The sequence below is a fragment of the Palaemon carinicauda genome, chromosome 8 (assembly GCF_036898095.1).
Source record: "Palaemon carinicauda isolate YSFRI2023 chromosome 8, ASM3689809v2, whole genome shotgun sequence".
Taxonomy (NCBI): domain Eukaryota; kingdom Metazoa; phylum Arthropoda; class Malacostraca; order Decapoda; family Palaemonidae; genus Palaemon; species Palaemon carinicauda.
This window is the reverse complement of record NC_090732.1, coordinates 85,675,042-85,699,781: the sequence shown is the minus strand read 5'-3', so window position 1 is coordinate 85,699,781 and position 24,740 is coordinate 85,675,042. Positions and strand designations below refer to the sequence as shown.

Below are 24,740 nucleotides of genomic sequence, written 5' to 3'. Positions count from 1 at the left end.
TATTCCCAAAGAGAGAAGTTGTCTATTAATCTTTCGAATGACTACTCGGATTTGATTAAAAACAGAGGCTCATATAACTTTTTCTAATCTTTGCTGTCAGTTGCAAATTTCACCATTTCATTGAAATTATGATCATAATAGGTTGACCTTTTGTAAAAAAAAAAAAAAAAAAATTATCCTTCTCAGCTTTTATAAAAGAATTCACGCACACACATTTTGTTGTAATCATAAAGACTGATCTCTGGTCTCGTTATGCTGCCATGCCAATGGTAATTTTTATGTGTATGTGAAATGACTTCTGCTGCTCAGACAATACAGTAGAACAGCGAGAAAATATGTAATGAATCATAATCACATATCATACCACATTATACTGGATCTCACTCTTTCTTTTTTATGCAAAATACGGTTCTTTTTTAGGAATATATATATATATATATATATATATATATATATATATATATATATATATATATATATATATATGCATGTATATATATATATATATATATATATATATATATATATATATATATATATATATATATATATATATATATATGCATGTATATAGATAAACTATTTTATTGAAATTTTAAAGCGTTCTTAACTCCCTCTTCAGTTGTAGTATAACAGTATGTTATTAATTATTGAGACCCTCATTGTCAAGGCAATAACCCTCCACCCCTTGCCTATAAGAGTTCTTGTTTATATATACTCTGACACAAAATTATAAATATATAATGTATACACACACACATTATATATATATATATATATATATATATATATATATATATATATATATATATATATATATATATATATATATATATATATATATATATATATAGATAGATATGTCAATATATTACGTGTTTATCTTATATTTTACCACCAGATCTGGGATTCATTTATTCATCTTCACTTTCAACAAATAAGTTTTCTATTTTTTGTCTGCATTTTAATTAGGGTTTTTTCTCTTTCTGTGCATTGTCTTCGTTCCTTTTGTATTCGAAAGATGCCTATCACTTTCGCCTCTGTGATTGCTTCGTTGATACGGTACTTTAAATAGTATTGAGATTTTTTTTCGGACAGAGTTGGAGTTTCCTTTTATGGCTCTTATTTATCGAACTTTAGTTTTGCATTGAACTTAGATCTAATCACTTATTTTTAATGAGTCAATTTATTACTTATCTCTCAGTTCAAGTGATGAAGCACATATTATTTTTCATCGAGAAAATTTCATTACCTAAGATCAGTTGTGCTTTTTGGTATTTCTCTTATTTCGTCTTACATAGATATTCATACAACCTTACAAATCTTATGTGATAGGCTATGGGGGTAAATACTATTGTTTTTAATAACTTTTGTTTTCTTTTTCTAGCTGGAAACTTTGAAAAAGCATAGCACAGCCATTCAGTGTGACATAACCACCTGTAATGAAATATGCTTTGAGAAAGTTCAACTTCACCAAGATTGCTTTTGATGATTAGTTTAAGCATCAGGTTTCGTTTTCGTCGAATATTTAAAGGATTTGAAAACGATGAACATATTGTGTGCTTTGCAATAACTACAGTATATCGAACATCGACAGTGGCTCTTCCCCAAAGTTTGATTCCTCGTGTTTATGCCACACGTTATCTTGTTTTATCTAGGCTAATTTCTTTGCTATCAGTCTGGTACACGATCCCATGTCATGCGCACTTTACTCTGGTTAGTTATTTTATATTTCGATTTATATAGAACTCGTATGTCCGGTTTCAAAATTAGAATGTAATTTTGATTAATCATTGGATGTTAATCATTATCAAGTGGATTACGCAGTTAATTTTATTTCCCGTACGTTTTAGATCGGAAATGAAGAACTTGAAAGTTTCTCTAATTGTTCTCGTTAGACGTGGCATGGCAAGATGAAGTTTAGCCTTTTTTTTATGATTATCTTTAATGTATATAGTAGATTCACCTGGTAAATGTAAAGCATGTTATCTAGACATTTCTACTATAATAATTAGCAACGGTTGATTTTTGGATGTTGGTGAGCAACTGTTAGATTTCGGTTATATCCATTTGATATGTAGTTGATTATTGTTCATGCCAGTATTGTTTTCATTTTTAATTACTCTTTCATGATATGCTGCTTTGGTTCATGGATACACATCCTATTAAATCTTAAATCACTCGACTCTTGTGTCCATGTTCATTACTTCAAGTTTTTAGCTATTATTTCGTATATCTTGTAATACGTGTGTAAATGTAAAGTTTTATTCTCTGTTTTTATTCTCGTGGGCCTACTTTCTTTCAAAACGCATCTTGTAAAAACACTTGTTTTAAATTTCTACACATCTACTGTACAAACATTGCTTCATCTCTTCCGTATTTGCATCCCGTCTTATTCTGTAATATGTTCAGGTATAGTTTAGCCTTTATACATCCCCCCCCCCCTCTTTAACCTGTTTAGATTGTTTTCCTCTATCTCGTTATCATCCTGATGACATTTTCTTTTCATGATGGTTATTTGTAGGCTCCTCTCCCAAAGTGATCGTGTGTAAAAGACAAGAAAATAATTAGTTGATATTTTAGATTTTCTTAATTTCCTAAAGCCTTTGTCAACAGCATACCATTCACATCTGTCTCCTTCTGTGCATTTTTATGTAAAAGATGTTAAAAGGAAAAGTTTTCTTATCAGCATCGACCAATGAAGGCCGTGTAGCCTTGGGCTAAGAAAACACGTTAAGAGCGCTGTTGCCAATTCTGCTTGACCTTTCACTGGTCGAAGTAGAAGTGTGGATACTGCGTTGTTTTTTTTCAGGGAGTGGCAAAAGACGTTGTAAGAAGTCTTCCTATTCTTGAAAATATAATGTAAATCTGTATTGCATTTACTCCTATTAGGCCAAGGTGTAAACATGTCTGTAAATCTACCGATCCCAACTTATTTGGGTAAGCATTTAGCCCACAGACAGTATGTGTATAATATGGTAAGTTAAATTTATTTCTTTAAGTTTAGATGAAAATTTGATAACTTTTGTTTTTGTTTACTGGGGGGAAAGAAACGATCGCCTTTGTTTTATTTCATTTTAATTATTAATCATAATTTTACTTCTTAATGTGTATCACTTTGCAAGTCGCACGCATGCTATCTGGCATCCTGAACCAAGAAAACTCTTTATATCATAAATTCAAGGTTGCATGATTTTATACCACCGAATTTCTTACGACGGAAAAGCGTCATCCATGACGTTACTAAGCAAGAAAAGGGAGTATCTATTTAGTCTAATGGCGCCGTGTATGAGATTTTGAAGTATTTTGGAAATCTTTGTTATTGTTATTATTATTATTATTATTATCCAAGCTATAACCCTAGTTGGAAAAGCAAGATGCTATAAGCCCAGGGGCTCCAACAGGGAAAAATACCCCCGTGAGGAAAGGAAATAAGGAAATAAATAAATGAAGAGAACAAATTAACAATAAATCATTCTAAAAAAAGTAACAACGTCAAAACAGACATGTCATATATAAACTATTAACAGCATCAAAAACAAATATGTCATAAATAAACTATAAAAAGACTCATGTCCGCCTGGTCAACAAAAAAGCATTTGCTCCAACTTTGAACTTTTGAAGTTCTACTGATTCAACCACCCGATTAGGAAGATCATTCCACAACTTGGTAACAGCTGGAATAAAACTTCTAGAGTACTGCGTAGTATTGAGTCTCGTGATGGAGAAGGCCTGGCTATTAGAATTAACTGCCTGCCTAGTATTACGAACAGGATAGAATTGTCCAGGGAGATCTGAATGTAAAGGATGGTCAGAGTTATGAAAAATCTTATGCAACATGCACAATGAACTAATTGAACGACGGTGCCAGAGATTAATATCTAGATCAGGAATAAGAAATTTAATAGACCGTAAGTTTCTGTCCAACAAATTAAGATGAGAATCAGCAGCTGAAGACCAGACAGGAGAACAATACTCAAAACATCATAGCACATACACTTTGCTCAGTGGAATTACTATTCCTGAACTAGTGAAATTTTATGATCACAGTTTTTTTTTTTATTGGCAAATGTCATATATTATTTTTTTTTTCAAATTTGTTACCTATGCACTAACAATATAAACTTATAATTGGATTAAACGTCAAAATAGAAATAATCAATTCGAACAGCTCCCCTGAAAAGACATAATTGAACTCAATGAATCAATTTGAAATTTTGTGGACAAAAAGGCAAGAAATTGGTATGGCATAAATAGCCTTGTATCTCATTGATTAATATTCCATTTATTATTGTACGTGACCCGTGGAAATAACGGCTAGATGTTTAGATAGATACACACACACACGAACCCTCCTCCCGAGTGTAACTACTCTCTCTCTCTCCCCCCTCTACCCAAGGGACGGGGAGAGCTCTGCTTGACCGGAAAGAAATTTATATATATATATATATATATATATATATATATATATATATATATATATATATATATATATATATATATATATATATATATATGTGTGTGTGTGTGTGTGTGTGTGTGTGTGTGAGTGTATATATATATATGTATATATATATATATATATATATATATATATATATATATATATATATATATATATATATATATATATATACTCTTTCTTTATTATATAGGGGAGATTACTTTGCTTTCAAGAACTTCATTTACATTGTTATTTGGTATTTTTATTACATTATCCTTTGTATACTACTTAGTATATGAATTAACACGATTATTCCTAACGAAACTAAACAATACCTCACCAGACCTTTTTAGGATGTTCTTTCTCAGTTTGAGTCTCTCTCTCTCTCTCTCTCTCTCTCTCTCTCTCTCTCTCTCTCTCTCTCTCTCACACACAAAAAGGTTTATGGGACAGGTACCTCAAACCAATGCCCTTATACTGTATATAGCTCATGCTGAACCAGCGTCATTCCCTATGAGAAAAAAATATGATGATATTAAAGATAATGATACTATTATTGTATATTGAAATTATTTTAGGAGGTTTGCTCGAATAGCCTACGTCATTGAACAAATACCTCTTTTGGCTTCAAGGATTTAAGAAATTCCAAGACGTCACCATCAGAGAATAATTATTGTCATCGCGTATGATTAAAGAATAGTGGCATACGATGAGGAGGATCGATAGCGTGGGGGAACGTAGAGAAAAGGACATGTGGGTGAAGGGAGAACGGAGGGAAAAGAAAGGCCTTTTCTCTTGGAAGGGAGGATGTAGGTTCATCAGGACAGAAATGAGAAGGCTCGACTCACTCGTATTGCCGAGAACGTTAAAGTTACTAAGAACGGTTACTAAAACAAAAAATTTTTCTTTAGTCTGAGACAAGATCAGCGCAGGGCACTCGATTTGCTGCGGTCACAAGTAAACCTGCCTTGAGAAAAGCAATTCTGAGAATATTTTGATAAGGCAAAAGCTCTCAACAGGAGCTGGGGATTTCCTCTCTCTCTCTCTCTCTCTCTCTCTCTCTCTCTCTCTCTCTCTCTCTCTCTCTCTCTCTCTCTCTCTCTCTCTCTCTCTCTAAATGATTTGAAGTGTGTGTAATTGATGATAGTTGTATTGTCAAGTTTATCAACAAGAACAGTGATAGATTTAATAATTTCCGCATAAACCAAAATATATATTTTTTTTCTCGAATAAATGTGCACAATTTACTTTTATAACTTCAACTTAGTTTAGGAATTTGTTCATGTTTGATGTAAGTTTTTTGAGGCTGGAATTAAACCCCAGATATGCAAGGTTAGGAGACTCAGTTCTTCCATGATATTTTTGGCTGGATTTTATTTTGTATATTCCCAGAATTGCTGTGAATTGTTTGGCGATATTAAACAAAGAAGAGAATAGAAAACTGATCTTGCTGCCATTTTGTAGTTTTCCGATGAGGGATATCATCCTGAGCCGTGCAAAGAACCTCAGGTATGATCATTTAAACAAGAAGGAAATTCTGGAGGACGAGTTATTCTTTGGAGGGCCAAACTAACACTATTCGTGAATAGTGATCGAAATAACTGATAATTATTGTAGATCGTCACAGTGTTGAATACTTTACTTTACTTTAAGGGCTGCATTCCTGGTCCTGTTAAACATGAAAAGCCTTGTGCACTTCAGGACCTACAAGATTTGTTTGTCGTATACATATTTTAAGTATTTAGATCATCATACTGTATAGTGTAATCCGCGTCAGTTGTAAAATCTACGCTGTCGTAGCATTCCACGAACAACCAGTCTACGATGTCTCTTCTTGAAAGCCATTATGTCTTCAGTACTTCTGATATCAAGCGGGAGCTTGTAATACAATCTTGGGTCCGCCTAATTGTGCCGCAAGGTTGTGGTGGCCTATGTGGTAACGTCCCTGACTGGTGAACGCCAGACTTGGGTTCGAGTCCCACTCAAACGTGTTAGTTCCTTTGGTTGCTGCAACCTCACCATTCTTGAGAGTTAAGGATGCGGGGTATGGGGGAGCCTATACAGTAGGTCTATCCTGGCTCTCATTGGTCCTAGCTTGGGTGGAAAGGGGCTTGGGCGCTGATCATATGTATATATGGTCAGTCTCGAGGACATTGACTTGCTTGATAGGGCAATGTCACTGCCCCTTGCCTCTTGAGCGGTCTTTAAAGCTTTTAAACCCCTAGTTCAAGTTCATATTGGCTCTAATAACTTGAAACCATCCCTAACTATTCTCGAGTTGATTCGATTTGTTAGCGGCACGATGTGTAGCAATTCTCTAAAATATTTTGGGCGATAGTTCTGATACTTAGATGAGTAATTGCAAGGTCTATAGAATAAAGTAATTGCACATTTCTCCTTTATATAAAGAGTAAGTGTCTGGCTATATATATATATATATATATATATATATATATATATATATATATATATATATATATATATACATACATACATACATATATATATATATATATATATATATATATATATATATATATATATATATATATATATATATATATTCTAGTCACGCCCAGTTCTCCCCTTCCCAGGGGGGTGGGAGGGTAGTCATACTCTGGATTTTTGACGGGTCGCGTACACAAGTAGGCCTATCTTATAATGTAGGATTTTAACATATTGCTAGCTTAGTTAAATTAGTACAAGGGTAATCTAATCCTTTCTCGAGGGTGGAATACTTTCTTCCATCTTGCTCCCTTATTCATTATGCTTTGTAAGTACTTAATATGTACTTTTGTTTGAATAGGTTGTAATACATCGAGTCGCAGTATTTAATGCTGGTAATACCACAGTTAATCACATTTTTTTTCTTTTTTCAAAAGCAGTGTTTCTGAGGCGATAGCCTGTGATTCTTACTACAGTAATTATTTGAGCGCTGAGAAAAATCACAGCCTATTAATGCACTTGGGTCACAAAACTAACTAGATATTGATATCAAGTTGTCATTGATATCTATTTTAATATCAACAAGGATTCTTAATAGTTTCTAATTCCTACGACAATACATTCTGTTTTAATTTCATTGAATTTTAACTTATTGAATAGCATTCATTCCCTAGTACGAGTAAGAACGTGTTTTACATTTGGAGAAGTAAAAATATGTATCATCTGCAAATAGCTTGGACTTTACACCATGTCTCTGTAATAATTTTGATAGGCCAATAGTATAGATACAGCATAGAAATGCAAAGACAGTAAAGGGATAGAAATGGGCCTAGTACATTTCCCAGGGACACACCTAGTCTTATTGAGTCTTATGATGAATAACGATTTCCAAGTTGTACATAACAGTTTCTGTCAGCTAAGTAATCTTATAGAATTTAAATTTAGATACTCAGAAGCTTCATCATCAATACCAATCGACCAATGGATCATAAATCACTTATTAGTTGTTCAAGGACTATGTTGGAAGCAGCACCAAGATCAAGTAGAATCTGGATGCCACATTTGTCCTCATCTATCATTTCCAATATATTTACAAGAGCATACAGGTGTCTCCCTAGAATATAAGTGTCCGTATGCCTACTGGTTAACCGACAATACTTCGATTCTTGACAAATGAGTTAATTGGTTCTTCAAGAATTCAATATTCTAGTGCCCTTGAAATTAAGAATATGCTGTATTCGAAATAGGTCTGTATGAACCAGTCCTGATAATCGAGAGCACCTTTCAGAACCGGTATAGCCATTGCCGCTTTTTAAGAATTGGGATATACCCATCGAAGCTAACGTTTCCTACTCTTGAAATTATGTCCAAAGGGGGAAAACTTTTCTACACCTATTACTTCAGGTAATGTCGTAGAAATAGTTTCTTTTTTATTATTTATTTGGCCCCCCCCCCCATAATATCAGGTGACATATTCGTTTGTTACGTTGTTGAATCTCGTTAATCTTATTTGTACGTATAATTCAGCACGAATCTGATTCGAATATTTTTAAAAGATCCAATTATCTTTCCTATTCTATTTTTAAAGGTTTCTAGAAATTTATCAGTTAATTCTTAATCATTATAACCCTCTGGGAACCATTTTTTCATTGATTTCCATTAGACCATTTAGAAGACGTTGTAACTTAATCATGTCTGTTGCTGCTTCCCCGATTTTTTACTTATAATATTAAGGTTTCTTCCTCCTTAATAAAGTGATTATATTTGCCTTTTACGATTTTGTATTTCTCCATGGACGTTCCGTTTTTAACTAACTTAAGTTTTCCTCTTTACGTCTCTCTCTTTTTTTTTTCATTAAAGTTTCTCCATGGACCCAAGGGCATCTGTCTTCAACAGTTATATATTTTTTCCGTCAGTGAACATATACCATCATATTAATGTACATTCACACTATTGTATAAAGTTATAAGGCAGTCTATTATTCATAAGTTTCCATGATAAAATGCTTCAAACTCGAACAAATTAACAAGGAAATTATTCCATTTATATCCTTTTGCTCTCATATAAATACGCAGTGAAAGTTGTATACGTATGTAGAATTAAATAGAAATTCTGATGTTTGCCCTTGGGGTATTAAGGAGAGGTCTCTAAAGATTTCACTAACAGGTTGGCCAAGTGATTGATATCTCGGGGAAGGAAAAATTAGTTTTAAATCACAGCAGAGTAAAAAATTGAGAGGAAAGTATGATGCAATTTCCGCAGTGACTGTGACGTGTGATATTGAAACCCCCCCCCCCTCTTCTCTCTCTCTCTCTCTCTCTCTCTCTCTCTCTCTCTCTCTCTCTCTCTCTCTCTCTCTCTCTCTCTCAAAACATAATAAGTAGGATATAATAGCTTGATCATGTATGGTAAATAGATGGAAAATAGTGAGAATAAGAATGAGCGAATTAGTATTGGTTAATCAGTTTATAAAGTCAGGTGATAGAGAAAGCAGAAATATAGTCTGCTTCACTATGGCTTCCTTGATTTCTTATATCATCCTTCTCCTTGACAGCACTTGGCCCAAGGTCATGGCTTTCTGGTTTTGCCAGGTTCCAAGTCATATTAAATCCAGGACTCATATGCAACGCAGGAGAGTTCTGGTGTGACCATGAAGAAGCCCTGTTTATAGGATTGGCAGTGTCCGTGATGCCAACATGTTCAGAATTAAATTTTCGTCGGCTTGTTCTTATCCTCGCATACATGCACCGCCATAATGGGTACAGCAGAAATATCACTCTTCCTGATTGCAATGTTGCCTGCTTGCAGCTCTTCTCAGGTTTTAGGGCAATGGTTCTCAGATCATGCAGAGTCGCTTGTATTTGTTCCGGTCAAAGGCGAAGAAAAGCTTTCTCAGCTGCTCTCCAGGCTGGAGAGGAAACCCTAGGAGGCCATTCCGGATTACAGAGACAAAGAACAGGATTGCTTCCACTTTATGTGGGTAGTTCACCAATGCCTCGAATGTTGAATTCTTGGATCTCGGTTTATCCCACTTTTGGCAAGGTCTCACGTAGTAGGGTAGGGTGGCGTTTGCTTGTTTCACAGCTTTTGTGTGCTTTGCTCCCCTTAGAACAGACAGCTTCAAGCCCTCTGTAGCTTTCAGGTAGACCTCTTTTAATGAAAGCTACCTATGAATAGATTTGGGCATGAAGAGCACGCCTGTAATGGTATCCTGGCATCATCTATACTTGAGTTCTCCATGGAGGCACCAAGAATACTGAGGCCAGCCACGACAAGATTTAACTCAACGATTCTTGCAACAACTGTCTGTTTCAAGTCACGTCCGGCAATTACCAGTTGGACCACCTTCTCAAAAAGTGACATGTTAAATGAAACCATTGGTGATCTTCACCAACAACCAGCTTTCTCAGGTGACTTGCTTGCGTACGCTGCTTCCAGTTGATGGACTTATGACCTTGACTATTAGCCTCTTGAGCAACTTGTAGTTTGTCATTCATGTAAAGAGCCTTCAAAAAAAAAAAAAAAAAAAAAAAAAAAAAAAAAAACACTTATAATACAACCACCAATAACTTATTTGTAAGCTACAACAAACTTTTCAACATGAATAAAAAAAGGCAATCTACGGTAACCAGACCACTAAATAATCATGCCCTTGTGGTTGTTGAGTTTGGGCTAAAGACCAATTTGTTTTAAGAAATTAGTAAATATTTCCAATAACTGCTGTAACAAATGTCTCAACACATCTACACCTTTAAAGGTTTAAAATCCACTTATGAATGACAGAGGCAAGGGACAGTGACATTGCCCTATCAAGCAGGACAATGCCCATCCTTAGCTCACAAGGATGGTGAGGTTGCAGCAACCAAGTATCTAGGGAATTTGAGCAGGACTCGAACCCCAGTATGGCTATCACTAGGCAAGGACGCTACCACCAGGCCACCACAACACCTGTGATTATTAGATTCCTTTGCCTTGAAAAAGGTAGTTTAGCTGTCAAAACAAAAGCTCTAGGTTATTTAGAAGCTCAGATATTGAACGAAAAAAATCACAGAAGCCATTTTGTAAAATACAATATGGTGGCTATATGGGAATTTTGGTAAATATAATGATTGCTTTTCTGATTGCTTATACTACAAGGTTTCCAAAAAAGTATAGTATTCATATTCTCCACAAAAGTCCAACGAAAGTTGAAATCTAAACACAATGAAAATACCACCGTTAGTAGGAGTCTGAGTTCTTAAAAGTTAGTGGGAATGGTAACCTTTGTGGGAGTTGTTTTATTGATTTGAATGTGTGATTTTCAAACAAGAAAGGGTCTTATAAATTGGAATTGGAGATATGCTTTGTAAAGTGAAAGAAGTCTTGTTTCGATGACATGAGAGTGGAAAGATTTAATATGATTGTAAAAATGGAGGCCAATGTTTATCATCATCATTATTATTATTATTATTATTATTATTATTATTATTATTATTATTATTATTATTATTATTATTATAATAATAATAATAATAATAATAATAATAATAATAATAATAATAATAATAATAATAATAATGAACAAGCCTGAAAATTGTCAACATCCAAGTAAGTGTCCTAAGAATGGACTACCCAAATGATATAAAGAGTAAATAAGAATAAATTATTGCATAATTTGAAATAGACTAATACCAGAAATGTGAATATAAACAAATTAAAAATAATGATTCTAAAAAAAATTAACTAGCTAATGGCGAGTTATACTAACATATTAGAGATATAATAATAATAATATACTATTTGATATCGAATTTATTCTGCATATTTGAATATGAATATATATATATATATATATATATATATATATATATATATATATATATATATATATATATACATATATATATATATATATATATATATATATATATATATATATATATATATATATATTATGTATATATATATATGTATGTATGTATATATATATATATATATATATATATATATATATATATATATATATATATATATATCTGTGTGTGTGTGTTTATAACCATAATTATTCATTTATCAATTTTTTATTTATTTATTTATAAGTGGATGGTATAAACGGAGTTTTGTACATAGCTTATAGAGAGAGAGAGAGAGAGAGAGAGAGAGAGAGAGAGAGAGAGAGAGAGAGGAGAGAGAGAGAGAGAGAGAGAGAGAGAAAGAGAGAGAGAGAGAGATTCTTCATATGTTTATTTGGCATTGTGGAAAGCAGTTAAAGGCAATTTAAAGTCCATTATTAATTTGGGTGTATTTGAGTTTCTTGGTATTTTATGGAGATTGAGCTGTGTCGAATAAAAGATATAAAACACTAATTCTTTAAATAAGTTCAGAAAAAAAGGCCTTCTGATATTCATATATCAGATGTTCTCCCAGGCAGACGCTGCCTCTCTCTCTCTCTCTCTCTCTCTCTCTCTCTCTCTCTCTCTCTCTCTCTCTCTCTCTCTCTCTCTCTCTCTCTTGTTTGGCCTTCATTTGCAGTCCTTGAAGTCACCCCTCACAATTCTTTACGGATTAATAAAGATAAATTATAGTATCATTTTATTAAGACAATCCTTCGTTGTTACAATGAACACATCCTGGACTTTGTTGTGCTAAAATGCTGAAGTCTGTTGGTTTTAGAGTTTAATGGCAGCCTAACTGGCTATTGAAGAACCATAAATGTTATTGAGGTCCTGTGTAACATATTTTGTTTCTTAACTTTTATTGAAAATAATAATTTGGATTGGTTGCGTTTCAAATTGTAAGTCAGCAATGATAGAATAGCGTCTATTCTCTATAAAGTTCCATCTTTGAAACATCCTGTTTCACAACATCGTAGTCCACTACAAACGGCGGATCATCTTAATAGGAAAATGTAGAAGTGACTCGTTTGGGAACCGGGGGTGGGTGTCGGGCTAGATGGCCTCGTATGCATTCGGGATGTTTCCGGTAGGAACTGCACCCAGGAAAGTAATGTGACTGAATCTGCACGGCATATGACCTGTTATTTTTATGTGTATTTGGGACATGAAGTAAGAAATTTCGTTCTGGATAGGGAGATTAAGGCAGTTGTTCAATTAAGGATATGGCAGTAATTTTATAATAAAGTTACGGGATACCGAAGCTTCGTGGTTTGGCAAGCTTCAGCATACATAAGCATTCCTCAGCCGCCATTATCTGTTGATTTTTTTTCTTATAGGTGTAGCGCCAGGGAGGTTTGTCTGACGACCGTCCACCTGCAAACTGGTTTTAACATTTAGCCTTGGATTATACTAACTGGTTTTGGTAGAGTATGCGTGAGTTGTAGTCTCCCCATCACCTTGCTTAGTCCCATAATCAAATGCCTCCCGTGTGCATATACATTATACTCAGAAAATATCATTCTTTATGTGCTTTCAATAGTGCTCTACTTATGGTGTGAAATGAAGTCTAAACGACAAAGTGTTCGCGCCGTACTGTAGAAAGGCAGTGAAGAGCAAGCTTTTTTAAATGAAAACTAACGTTTCCCTTTGAAAATTTGTTCTCACTTTGGGGATTAATGTTTGTATTATGCGAGGTAATGATAGTTTGTGCTATATTATTTCCCCATGATTTCCTGCATTATTTCAAGATTCGTCATTGAAAGAGGCGCATTCTTTCCATAACGCAGGAACAATACGTATGCATATTCCATGGGTTTTGAAAATTTCTGTATTTCACAAATTATTCTTTCTCTATTTGAAAAATTGAAATCTCAAAAACAATGAGATAATGTAGTTGCGTAGGGCAATTTGTCATGAACACTCCCATAAAAGCAAAGCAGAAAACCCCGGTGTCTCTCGTCTCAGCCCTTAGGGTAAGTTATCCACGTTCTTTGCACATTATTATTATTATTATTATTGTTATTATTATTATTATTATTATTATTATTATTATTATTATTATTACTTACTAAGCTACAACCCTAGTTGGAAAAGAAGGATGCTATAAGCCCAGGGACCCCAGCAGGAAAAATAGCCAAGTGAGGAAAGGAAACAAGGAAAAATGAAATATTTTAAGAACAGTAACATAATTATAAATATTTCCTATATAAATTATAAAAACTGTTAACTAAACAAGAGGAAGAGAAATTAGATAGAACAGTGGGCCCAAGTGTACCCTCAAACAAGAAAAATCTAACCTGAGACAGTGGAAGACCTTGGTACAGAGATTATGGCACTAAGCAAGGCTAGAGAACAATGGTTTGATTTTGGTGTGTTCTTTTCCTAGAAGAGCTACTTACCATAGCTAGAGTCTTTTCTACCCTTACCAAGAGGAATAGCCACTGAACAATTACAGTGCAGTAGTTGACCCCTTTGGTGAAGAAGAATTGTTTGGTAACCACAGTGTTGTCAGGTGTATGAAGACAGATTCTCCTGTGTAAAGCATAGACCAGACTATTCGGTGTATGTGTAGGCAAGGGGAAAGTGAACCGTAACCAGAGAGATGGATCCAATGTAGTATTCTCTGGCCAGTCATATGACCCATAGCTCTCTAGCGGTAGTATCTCATCGGGTGGCTAGTGCTCTGGCCAACCTACTACCTGTAGCTTTCAATTACTTAACCTGAAAAAGGTATATTTGATTTTTGGAGAGATGTGTAAAATGATTATAACATTAACAAAATTATATTCAGGACTTGCCGAAATAACCCGGCGTATGTAGCAAAAGTATTTTTGCCAGAATTTTCCTTGTGCGTTGTATGAAAGGAGAATATCAAAATCGGTCGTCTGAGCTTCTTCTCTCCCTGAACCTTCGCATGTGTTCAGCATTCTAACATCGTCTACACTACAGTAATGATACTCTTAAAGTCATCCAAAATGATACAGTATTTAGGAATATTTTCAGTCGTTTCAGATTTATGTTGGAAAGGAGGATTGGAGTGTTGGTACAGTTGGCTTCATTAATTCCGTAACACTGACGTATCCTTAGCTTCCCAATAAGTATGCCGGAATTAATGAAGCCAACTGTACCTTGTACAAGGACTTTTAGGACTAGTCAGAGTCAGGATAGTTAGTACTGGTTTGTACCCAACAGTGGTTAACTTGTGACTTTCATTCTTTAGTGGGGATTTTGCAGCGGATGTGGTCGCTGTATTTTTTAATCTTAGTGTAAGTCTTTTGGAAGATTGTGATTTTTGATTTGTGAATATTTACGTTAATTCAAGCAGTGGAATTCTAATCGAATGCTACATGTTGATATATAGAAAAAGTTTGAAAATTATATCATCATTTATTTATAGTTTGCATGTCTTCATGTAATTTAGAGGATCTGGTTTTATTTTTTTCTGCATATTAAATTACCGTTTTTTTATCATTTCATTTTCGTATGAACAATAAGATTAAGAAGAACATCATTATGTTTGATTGCATGCAGTTAGAAACTGTTTGTTAGTACAGAGTTAAACATTTACATTATTACTAAGTGTATATAAGCAAGTGGCTGAAAGACTAAAGGATGTACTACTCTTGGTAAAGGACACGCATAGGCAATATACACACTAAATGCACTTGCATGGGTGTTCTAGCGTATGTAAGTGTGAGATACATTCGCCCTTGAAAAGTATAATCATTTATCATCTCCAGAGCGAGAGCTAAGGAAAAATACCAAGATGACGCTTCCTGAGTACATATATTCGCTTAAGAATGCAGTGGATAATTCCAAAACACTTATCGTCAACGATACTACCGCTAGAGAATTATTGGGTCCTTTTGACTGGTCTGACAGTATTACATTGGATCATATCTCTCTGGCTATGGCTCATTTTTCCTTTGTCTACACATACACCGAATAGTCTGGCCTATTTTTTCCACATCCTACTCTGTACTAATACACCTATCAACACAGATTACTAATGAATTCCTCTTCGCTCAAAGGATTAAGTACTGCTCTGTAATTGTTCAGTGGCTGCGTTCCTCTTGGTAAGGATTAAAGAGACTAACTATGGCAAGCGGCTCTCCTAGGAGAAGGACACTCCAAAATGAAACCATTGTTCTCTAGTCTTGGGTAGTGCCATAGCCTTTGTACCAAGGTCTTCTACTGTCTTGAGGTAGACTTCTCTTGCTTGAGGGTACAAATGAGCATACTATTCTATTTAATTTATCTTCCTCTTGTTATTTTGAAGTTTTTATAGTTTATGTATGATAGAATTATTTTAATGTTATTATTCCTAAACTTCTCTTGCAGTATATATATTTCCTTATTTCCTTTCCTCACTAAGCTATTTTCCCTGTTGGGGTCCTTGGGTATAATTACAGCATCCTGTTTTTCCAACTAGGGTTGTAGCTTAGCAAGTAATAATAATAATAATGATAATGCAGCCCCTAACCTTGACCAGTTTTCTTGGTTGGGATTAATTAAGGCTTGATAGTTTCACCCTTAGACTACTGCACCAAATATACTAATTTAGATTATATAAGGATGATTTCTATTAGTGTTATACGTTTTATAGGAATTTTTAAAAGACAAATTTCATTATTGGTAATTTAGGCTTTGCAGAAATACTATGAAAGTAACTTGAAGAATTCCAGGAGAGATTTTATAATGCCCTTAAATTTGTAGTGTTTCTGTGTCTGGAATTGTAGAAAGTCTTCTTTCAAATTAAATGAATTTCGTTCCATGTAAATTAGTAAATTTTTGGGAAATAGGGGCATGTATGGACTATCTTAAAAAAGTACGTAACCTATTTTAAAGATGTGTTCTAAATGGGTTGGTAAACTGCGCTAAACCCAAAACTCCCACGGTACGCCGTTTAAGGGCACCATTTTAAAATACACTGTATATATGACTTCTTTGAACCATGTAATTAAAGTGAGTCCTCTAATCTTCAAATGAAATTAGTTCAAACTAAGAGGTTTTCATTAAAAAACAATGCCATAGAAAGATTTCTCTAGCCAAGGGTACTCTGCAGGGGTTGGCATTCAAGAGCCAACAAAACAAACACGGTTTTATGGTTCTGATACTCGAATACTGAGCTATGTTTCTGAGTTCTTACAGGTTTAAATGTTCCCCATGAGCAACAGAACTAAGTGACAGGTCACTGTAGTCTTATGAGACCGGATATATATGGATTTGGTCCAAGCCCCATTTCTCACAAGTTTCTCTTAGGTTAGAGGAACAGCGCAGGTAAACAAATGTGTCCTCCGACTTCTCTATCCTCAGCTTAGAGAGAAGGTAAGGGATGTTCCCAGTGAAATTAATTGAATGGGATTTGAACGTGAGACCACCATACGGCGAAGTCCAATCAATATCCAATATTTAGGTTGCTGTAACTATAGGTCATATTTTATTCATCGGGTAGTTAGTACAGCAAGTTAAAGCTTTCCCTTGTTCTGTCTGCCTCAGCCCGTTCTTTTATTTAGGAATGATTGATCAAGGTTTTTACCAAAATATTTGGGGCTAAGCTAGGCAATTAGTTCCTTGTATGTGGGTATCCACATTTTCAAAACTAACTCATTTTGTTACACAAAGGCAAGATTCATTTAAAATGCCCTTTGTAAGTACATTGAGTGAGGACACGATTTATTTTTGTTTGGCGCTTTTGCAAATCATGGATCACATATGAGTGAGTAAGCATTATCACTGTAATGCATATCATCCAAAATTCATAAAGGCATTTGATCACTTTTACTGTAACAAGAGACTATGCTTTGTACTTGATGTGTTAAAAACACCGGAAAGATTGAAATAGAGAGGTCCACTTTTCATCTTTGCCGATAAGACAAACTCATTGATTCATTTGAAATAGTTTTTGGGCATATTACAAGAAGAACGTTATTATACTGGTTTGAAAACGGCAATACTGCCAATGGTTGATATTTACTCGAGAGATTTGCATTCGACGTGATAACACGAGATAATTGTATTTGCCCAACTGACTTGAGAGATAAACAACTAATAAGTCCAATTATTAATTGACATTGTGGCTGTTGTCTAAGAGGACAGCAATTCTCTGGAATTTCAGGAAAAACATAATTTTCATGTCACCTTCTAATTTTGAAAGTAAGAACAGATTTTAAACCCTGAAGATGAAGCACTATTTTCTTTGCCAGTTCCTGGATTATCTTTTTCAAGCAAGATCCTTTTGTTTCTACAAAATTGGGTTTAATATATATAAATTCTTTGAATAGATTTCAAGGGACAAAGGGGATAAATGCGTAACAAGTTTTGTATACCAATAGGGTGAAAATTTATAATAGATTATATTTAGCCAAAACTCAACTTTGTAGCTTAGGGATTCTGGAAAATGTAAACATGATGAGTATGTGAACAAAAGGTTAAAAAATGTGTTAGATGAAAAAAAAAATTAAGTTTTGTTTGTATTAAGTATAAAACTTTGGGTTTTGAATGAATATTAAATAAGGATTTTCTTGTTTAGCGTTGAAGTATGAAAATATTTACCAATTTACTAAAAGTACTGGTAATTCTTCCCTTAAGGAACATTGTTTATCAGAGATTATCAATTTTTTGTTTCCTTAAAATCAATACCTCGAGTATGTATTTGGTGAATGAAAAGATTGTATTATTGACGAATGTAAATTCACACTTATATTTGGAATGGTTTGATTAATATTGAATCTCAGTATGGTAAATTATTTGTCGTTTTAAACTGAATAAGGATAACTTTTCCATGTTTAAACGTTTGATATTAAAATTTTAGTGATTTATTCTGTTAATATAACTCAAATAAGCCACCATGCTCTCTCTCTCTCTCTCTCTCTCTCTCTCTCTCTCTCTCTCTCTCTCTCTCTCTCTCTGACATGCGCAGCAGTTACTGGTAGGGTTAAGGTTGTCCAACACCTGGGATGCCTTCCAAACTGCTTTAAAGGTGTAAGCATATTCCGGGTAAAGCTGTACTGATCACCCGTGTAATGAAAAGATGAACGTTAGGCCGAGGAAACTTTCATAGTTTCACTTTCTGTTCATAGTTTCACTTTCTGTTCACGTATGAACTGTTCTTGTTTCAATATTTACGTAGTGTTTTCCTAAATACAATAGACGTAAATGGTGTCGTGTTGTGTCAATATATTCTTTAAAGAGCATTTTTTTTTTCTGAGATTAATTTTTGTTCAATATTAGAGGCATTTAAATTCTGCTGTGCCCTGCCTCTTTTGCCACCGGTGAGCTCAAGGTGTTTCAAAGGTCAGCGATATTGACTCTCAGGACTCTGCGACAACAGTCTTCTAAATATCACCTGTGCCCGATTTCATCTTCCGGTTTGTGAAATAAACTATAACCTCCTCTTTGCCTTCTCAATTTGCCATGGTACATCACATCTTTTTTCTTTCTCCAAGTACTAAATGTGACATTTGGTTGCTGCCTTAGGATTGATTCGTCTTACCACATTTACTCCTTAACATAAGGGTTGGCCTCACCCCCATATAGGAAGGTCTGGTGTTTTTTTTTTTTTTTTTTTTTTTTTTTTTTATGTAACTTCCTCGAAAGGTAGCCTACTGTGGCTGAAGGTGCTCGTAAATAGTGCACCTGTAATAATAGCTGGGTCTCCAGAGGTCTGGATGGGTGTGGTCCCGCTCCTTCACTTTGGCGGTTACCATATCGCTTAATATCCATCATATTAGTGCACTAGTTGCTGTCCAATAGCTCTTTCTGGCTTCATCATCTTTAGTTGGTAGATGAACTTGAGGCAATTTGGCAGGGTGCTTAATTATGTTATTTTCAGGTAGTAGTAAAGTTGAAGAGCCTAGATTATTTATGATTGCTCTACTAACTCTCCACCAATGATTTTAATATTTATATGTATATATATATATATATATATATATATATATATATATATATATATATATATATATATATATATATATATATATATATATATATATATATATATATATATATATATATATATACACACACATTATATATATATATATATATATATATATATATATATATATATATATATATATATATATATATACATACATATACATATAATTATTAAAATCATTGGTGGAGAGTTAGTAGAGCAATCATGACTAATCTAGGCTTTACAATTTCATATATATATATATATATATATATATATATATATATATATATATATATATATATATATATATATATATATATCTGTTTATATATATGTATATATATATATATATATATATAGATATATATATATATATATATATATATATATATATATATATATATATATATATATTCATTATAAATACTTACGCACGCACACTTACACACACTTTATTATATATATATATATATATATATATATATATATATATATATATATATATATATATATATATATACATATATATATATATATATAGAGAGAGAGAGAGAGAGAGAGAGAGAGAGAGAGAGAGAGAGAGAGAGAGAGAGAGAGAGAGAGAGAGGAGAGGGAGAGAGAGAGAGAGAGAGAGAGAAACTATGAGCACAAATTGCACTACTTTCTTTTATTGCAGTAAAAAATCCAAATGTCTGTGGTGGGGTGTTGACCTTGTCTCAACAGCCAGTGTGAAAAAAGGCACTAACACTGTTACTAAATCTCTGATTTTTTCACTATCGCAACAGGATTCATAATATTTTTCTAAAAGAACAAAAAAGGAGCTTTTCTGGAAGTTTTATCCTGTGTCCTATTGTTTAAAATGAACAATCAATTTTTCATCCTTCAGGATATTTGAATAAATTTGAGGATATTTTGATGACTGCGTCAGTTCCTGTATTGTCCTCGGCATTTGTAAGTAAGGTTTTCCATAGGCGGACTTGGGTTAGAGTAAGCGAATGTGTTTGCCTAGGTAATTATAAATGAACCGATATTTTCATTATATAACGAGTAGAATAGGTACTCATGACAAAATGTCTTTATGAGAAACTCTCTCTCTCTCTCTCTCTCTCTCTCTCTCTCTCTCTCTCTCTCTCTCTCTCTCTCTCTCTCTCTCTCTCTCTCCCCAAAAAGAGTTTTTGTCTTTAGTGACCTTTGCTGAGTATACTCGCCATATTATAAACCCGTCTGACGTAAAATGACGTCACATGGACCTCGGTCATTATACATGGACCCTTGAGGTATATTCTCTTCAAGCATATATGCGCTGTTTTATCAGATCGTGCATTGTTAAAAATTTGCATTTAAAAAAAAAGGGTAAAAGTCCTGGCATAAATGTTGCCAAACATATACTGTTTTAAAAACGGATACATTACGTTTACCAACCCGTAAAATATAATAATAAAGTAGGGTAAAAATTACCATCGCCTGTTTTTACTGAAATACGGCTGAGAACAGTATATTTTACGGAGAATTTCCTAATAAAATTACAGGATTTTTTTAACTGTTGATATGCAATGTAAACAAAACTTTCATATTACAACAGATTGTTTCCAGGTGTACTAGAAGACCATCTGGTACTCTTGTGTGCCAAAGACCTTACGGATAGCATATACAAGGTTATTCACTAAAGATTTTTTTTTTCTTCATCAGCGTAATTTTATAAGCATTTTCATTTTTCTCGATATGATAAACAAGAGATCACGACGAGTCATCCATAAACAGCAGATCGCTTTTGGGTAATTGCAATCTTATGCTGAAATTTCAAGTCCTAAAATATCTTTGCTTTTCCGCTTTTATCCTTTAAGTAATGCCTGCAGTTCTTTTTTTTTTTTTTTTTTTTTTTTTTTGACGTATCGGGGTTTTGCGGAGAGAGTTGGATTTCCTAGTCATGGTGGGGATGTTTGAATACAGACAAAGACACCGATAATTATTATAATCGGATCGCTTCCGGGGTTTTGTGACTGGGATATCATGATGGCAATGCATTCACATCCCACCATTGTAAAGGTCGAGGTTCCCCTTTTCCTTCTCTTATGAAATAGAAACATTTCCATGTTTATAAAGGTTCCCATTTAATTGGGTTTTTTAGGAAGATATCTAGGGAATAATTTCTTTATAGTGTATGCATGTATAGTAAGCTACGCACGTAAAATTCAGCTGATCTCGGACAAAACAATCTTCGTCATAGTCACAGCACAAATTTCGGTTGATTATTTTTATATAGGTCTCCATATGTAAATTAACTCGTTGTTAGGAGTTGAAGAATTTTTTTTCATCAATTTTATCTGTCGATTTCGGAAGTTGACCTCTGACTCGGCCATGGTTAGTTTTACTTGCTTTGCAACTGCAACCTTGCATTGGTTAACTAGTGGACACGCCCTTTAACAAAGGTGAAGGCTTTGTTTTGATATTGTATGTCTGTCGGGACTCAAGTTATCCTAATAATTATAAATATGGCACTGAGATATATATATATATATATATATATATATATATATATATATATATATATATATATATATATATATATATATATATATACACACATGTATTTATTTACATATGTTATAAATACACACATTATATATAGGTATATATATATACACATACAATATATATGCACATATATATCATCATCATCATTATCATCTCCTACGCCTATTGATGCAAAGGGCCTCAGTTAGATTTCGCCAGTCATCTCTATCTTGAGATTTTAAATCAATACGTCTCCATTTATCATATCCTATTTCACGCTTCATAGTTCTCAGCCATGTAGGTTTGGGTCTTCCAATTCTTCTAGTGCCTTGTGGAGCCCAGTTGAAAGTTTGGTGAGCTAATCTCTCTTGGGAAGTGCGAAGATAATAACCAAACCATCTCCACCTGCCCCTCACCATTATCTCATCCACATATGGCTCTCGAGTAATCTCTCTTATAGTTTCATTTCTAATCGTGTCCAGCCATTTAACTCCCAATATTCTTCTGAGGGCTTTGTTCTGAAGTCTACAAAATCTGGTGGATATTGTTTCATTGTCATAACTCGACTCATGTCCATACAGTAACGCCGATCTCACTAAACTGATATATAGCCTGATTTTTATGTGTAATTTCAGGCGATGTGATTTCCAAATTTTGTTTAACCTAGCCCTGGTCTGATTTGCCTTTTTTTCAGTCTTTCATTAAACTCAAATTCTAAAGAACCTGCATTAGAGATCATAGTTACATAATATTTAAAGGATTCTACCACATTAATCCTTTCTCCTTCCAGTGATATTTCATCTTCCATTCCATATTCCGTTCTCATCCTCTCTGTCTTTCTTCTATTTATCTTGAGCCCATCCTCCTGTTGATATTTCTTGCATTCTGGTAAGCAAGCATTGTAAATCCTGTGGTTTTCTGTTAATAAGGATAGCGTCATCAGCAAACTCTAGCTCAAATGATTTCCTATTACCAATCCAGTTCAATCCTTCTCCACCATCTCCAAATCCATGAAGAGAATAAACAACATAGGTGACAACACATTCCGCTGTTCACTGGAAATTCATTTGATAGGACTCCGCTAACATTAACTTTGCACTTACTATGCTCTTGAACAGACTTAATAAAATTCACATATTAAAGTTGGACTCATAATAACGGAGGACTCTCCACAAAATTGGCCGGTGCCCACTATCAGAGGCTTTTTCATAGTCCACAAATGCCATCAAAAGGGGATTCCTATATTCTAAACATTGCTGTACAACATGTCCTAAAATGAAAATTTTGTGAGTACAACTTCTACTTTTTATAAATCCCTCTTGTTCATCTCTCAGCTTTTCATCAATCTTTCTCTCTAACCTCTGTATATTTTCATGACAACTGACGTAAGTGTTATGCCTCTGTAATTATTGCAAATCACTCAGATCTCCATCTTTACTATTTTCACCAACACTCCTAGCTCCCATTCATCAGGTTTTGCCTCATCATGCCATATTTTACAAAATAATCTTGTAAATAGTTTGGGAGTCACTTCATTTTCGACCAGTATCATCTCGGTAGTTATTCCATCATATCCCGGGGCTTTCCATCTCTAGTGTTTTTAGGATAGCTTCAACTTCAAACACACTGAATTCATTCATGGGCACATTCAGGTCTTCATCAGCTTCAGGTATATCAATCAAATTATTCCCTTCATATCTCCTATTCCAGACCTCACGAAAGTGTTTCATCCAATGTTGTTTATCTTTATCTTCAGTTGTTATAACAGAGCCATCTCTCTTTTTGATGAGTAGGCTATATGGTTCTTCTTCTTTACCCCAGTCGAGATTTCATTAATAGTTCTATAAACAATTCTTACACCATAGCCACTTCCTGAATTCATAGTTTTGTCAGCCTCATCTGCGTTACTGTCTAAATACTCTCTCCAGTCATTCCTGGCTTTTCTTTTAACCTCACTGTCAATACTGGAATACCTAGCACGCTCTACCTTGAGATTTTCATTACTTCCTCGAAAAATTTAAACTATCAATTTCTGTCTTTGTCTCATTTTTATAGAAGCTCAAGTATCATTTGATATCCATGGCTTTCTCCTTTTAACTGCATGTCCCAAGACTTTACTACCAACAGACTGATATATGTTCTTAATATCACACCATTCTTCATTAATTGTCTGTTCTTCGTCTCTGAAAGTCTGTTAAGACTGCAAATCGATTCCTGCATTCAATTGCAAATCTTTCTCTATGCTCTTCTTCTCAAACCTGTGTATTCTATCATCTTTCTGTTGGGTGCTTTCAGTTTTAATTTCAGTGTGGCCTCTTCATGCCACATTCTACAAAATAATCTTGTAAGTAGTCTGGGAGTTACTTCATTTTCGGATAATATCATCTCGGCGGTTATTCCATCGTATCCCGCTGCTATCCATCTCTTGGATTTTTAAGAATAGCTTCGACTTCAAACACAATGAATTCATTCATGGACACATCAAGATCTTCCTTAGCTTCAGGTATATCAATCAAATTGTTCCCTTCATATCTCC

The 24,740-nt window shown here is 34.1% G+C and overlaps 1 protein-coding gene across 2 annotated transcripts in view; it reads left to right on the top strand.

Moving 5' to 3' along the window:
* LOC137645791 (uncharacterized) overlaps positions 1 to 24,740 on the top strand; it is a 273,902-nt gene that overhangs the window by 24,323 nt on the left and 224,839 nt on the right. The window contains exon 1 of one of the 2 annotated variants that reach the window (XM_068378730.1): positions 13,592 to 13,736. The exons of the other annotated variant lie outside the window; for it this stretch is intronic. Within the exon in view, the coding sequence (XP_068234831.1) occupies positions 13,677 to 13,736 (60 nt within the window). The 5' untranslated portion in view covers positions 13,592 to 13,676. Of the gene's footprint in view, positions 1 to 13,591; positions 13,737 to 24,740 lie in introns of those variants that run through there. 2 annotated transcript variants of the gene reach the window in all.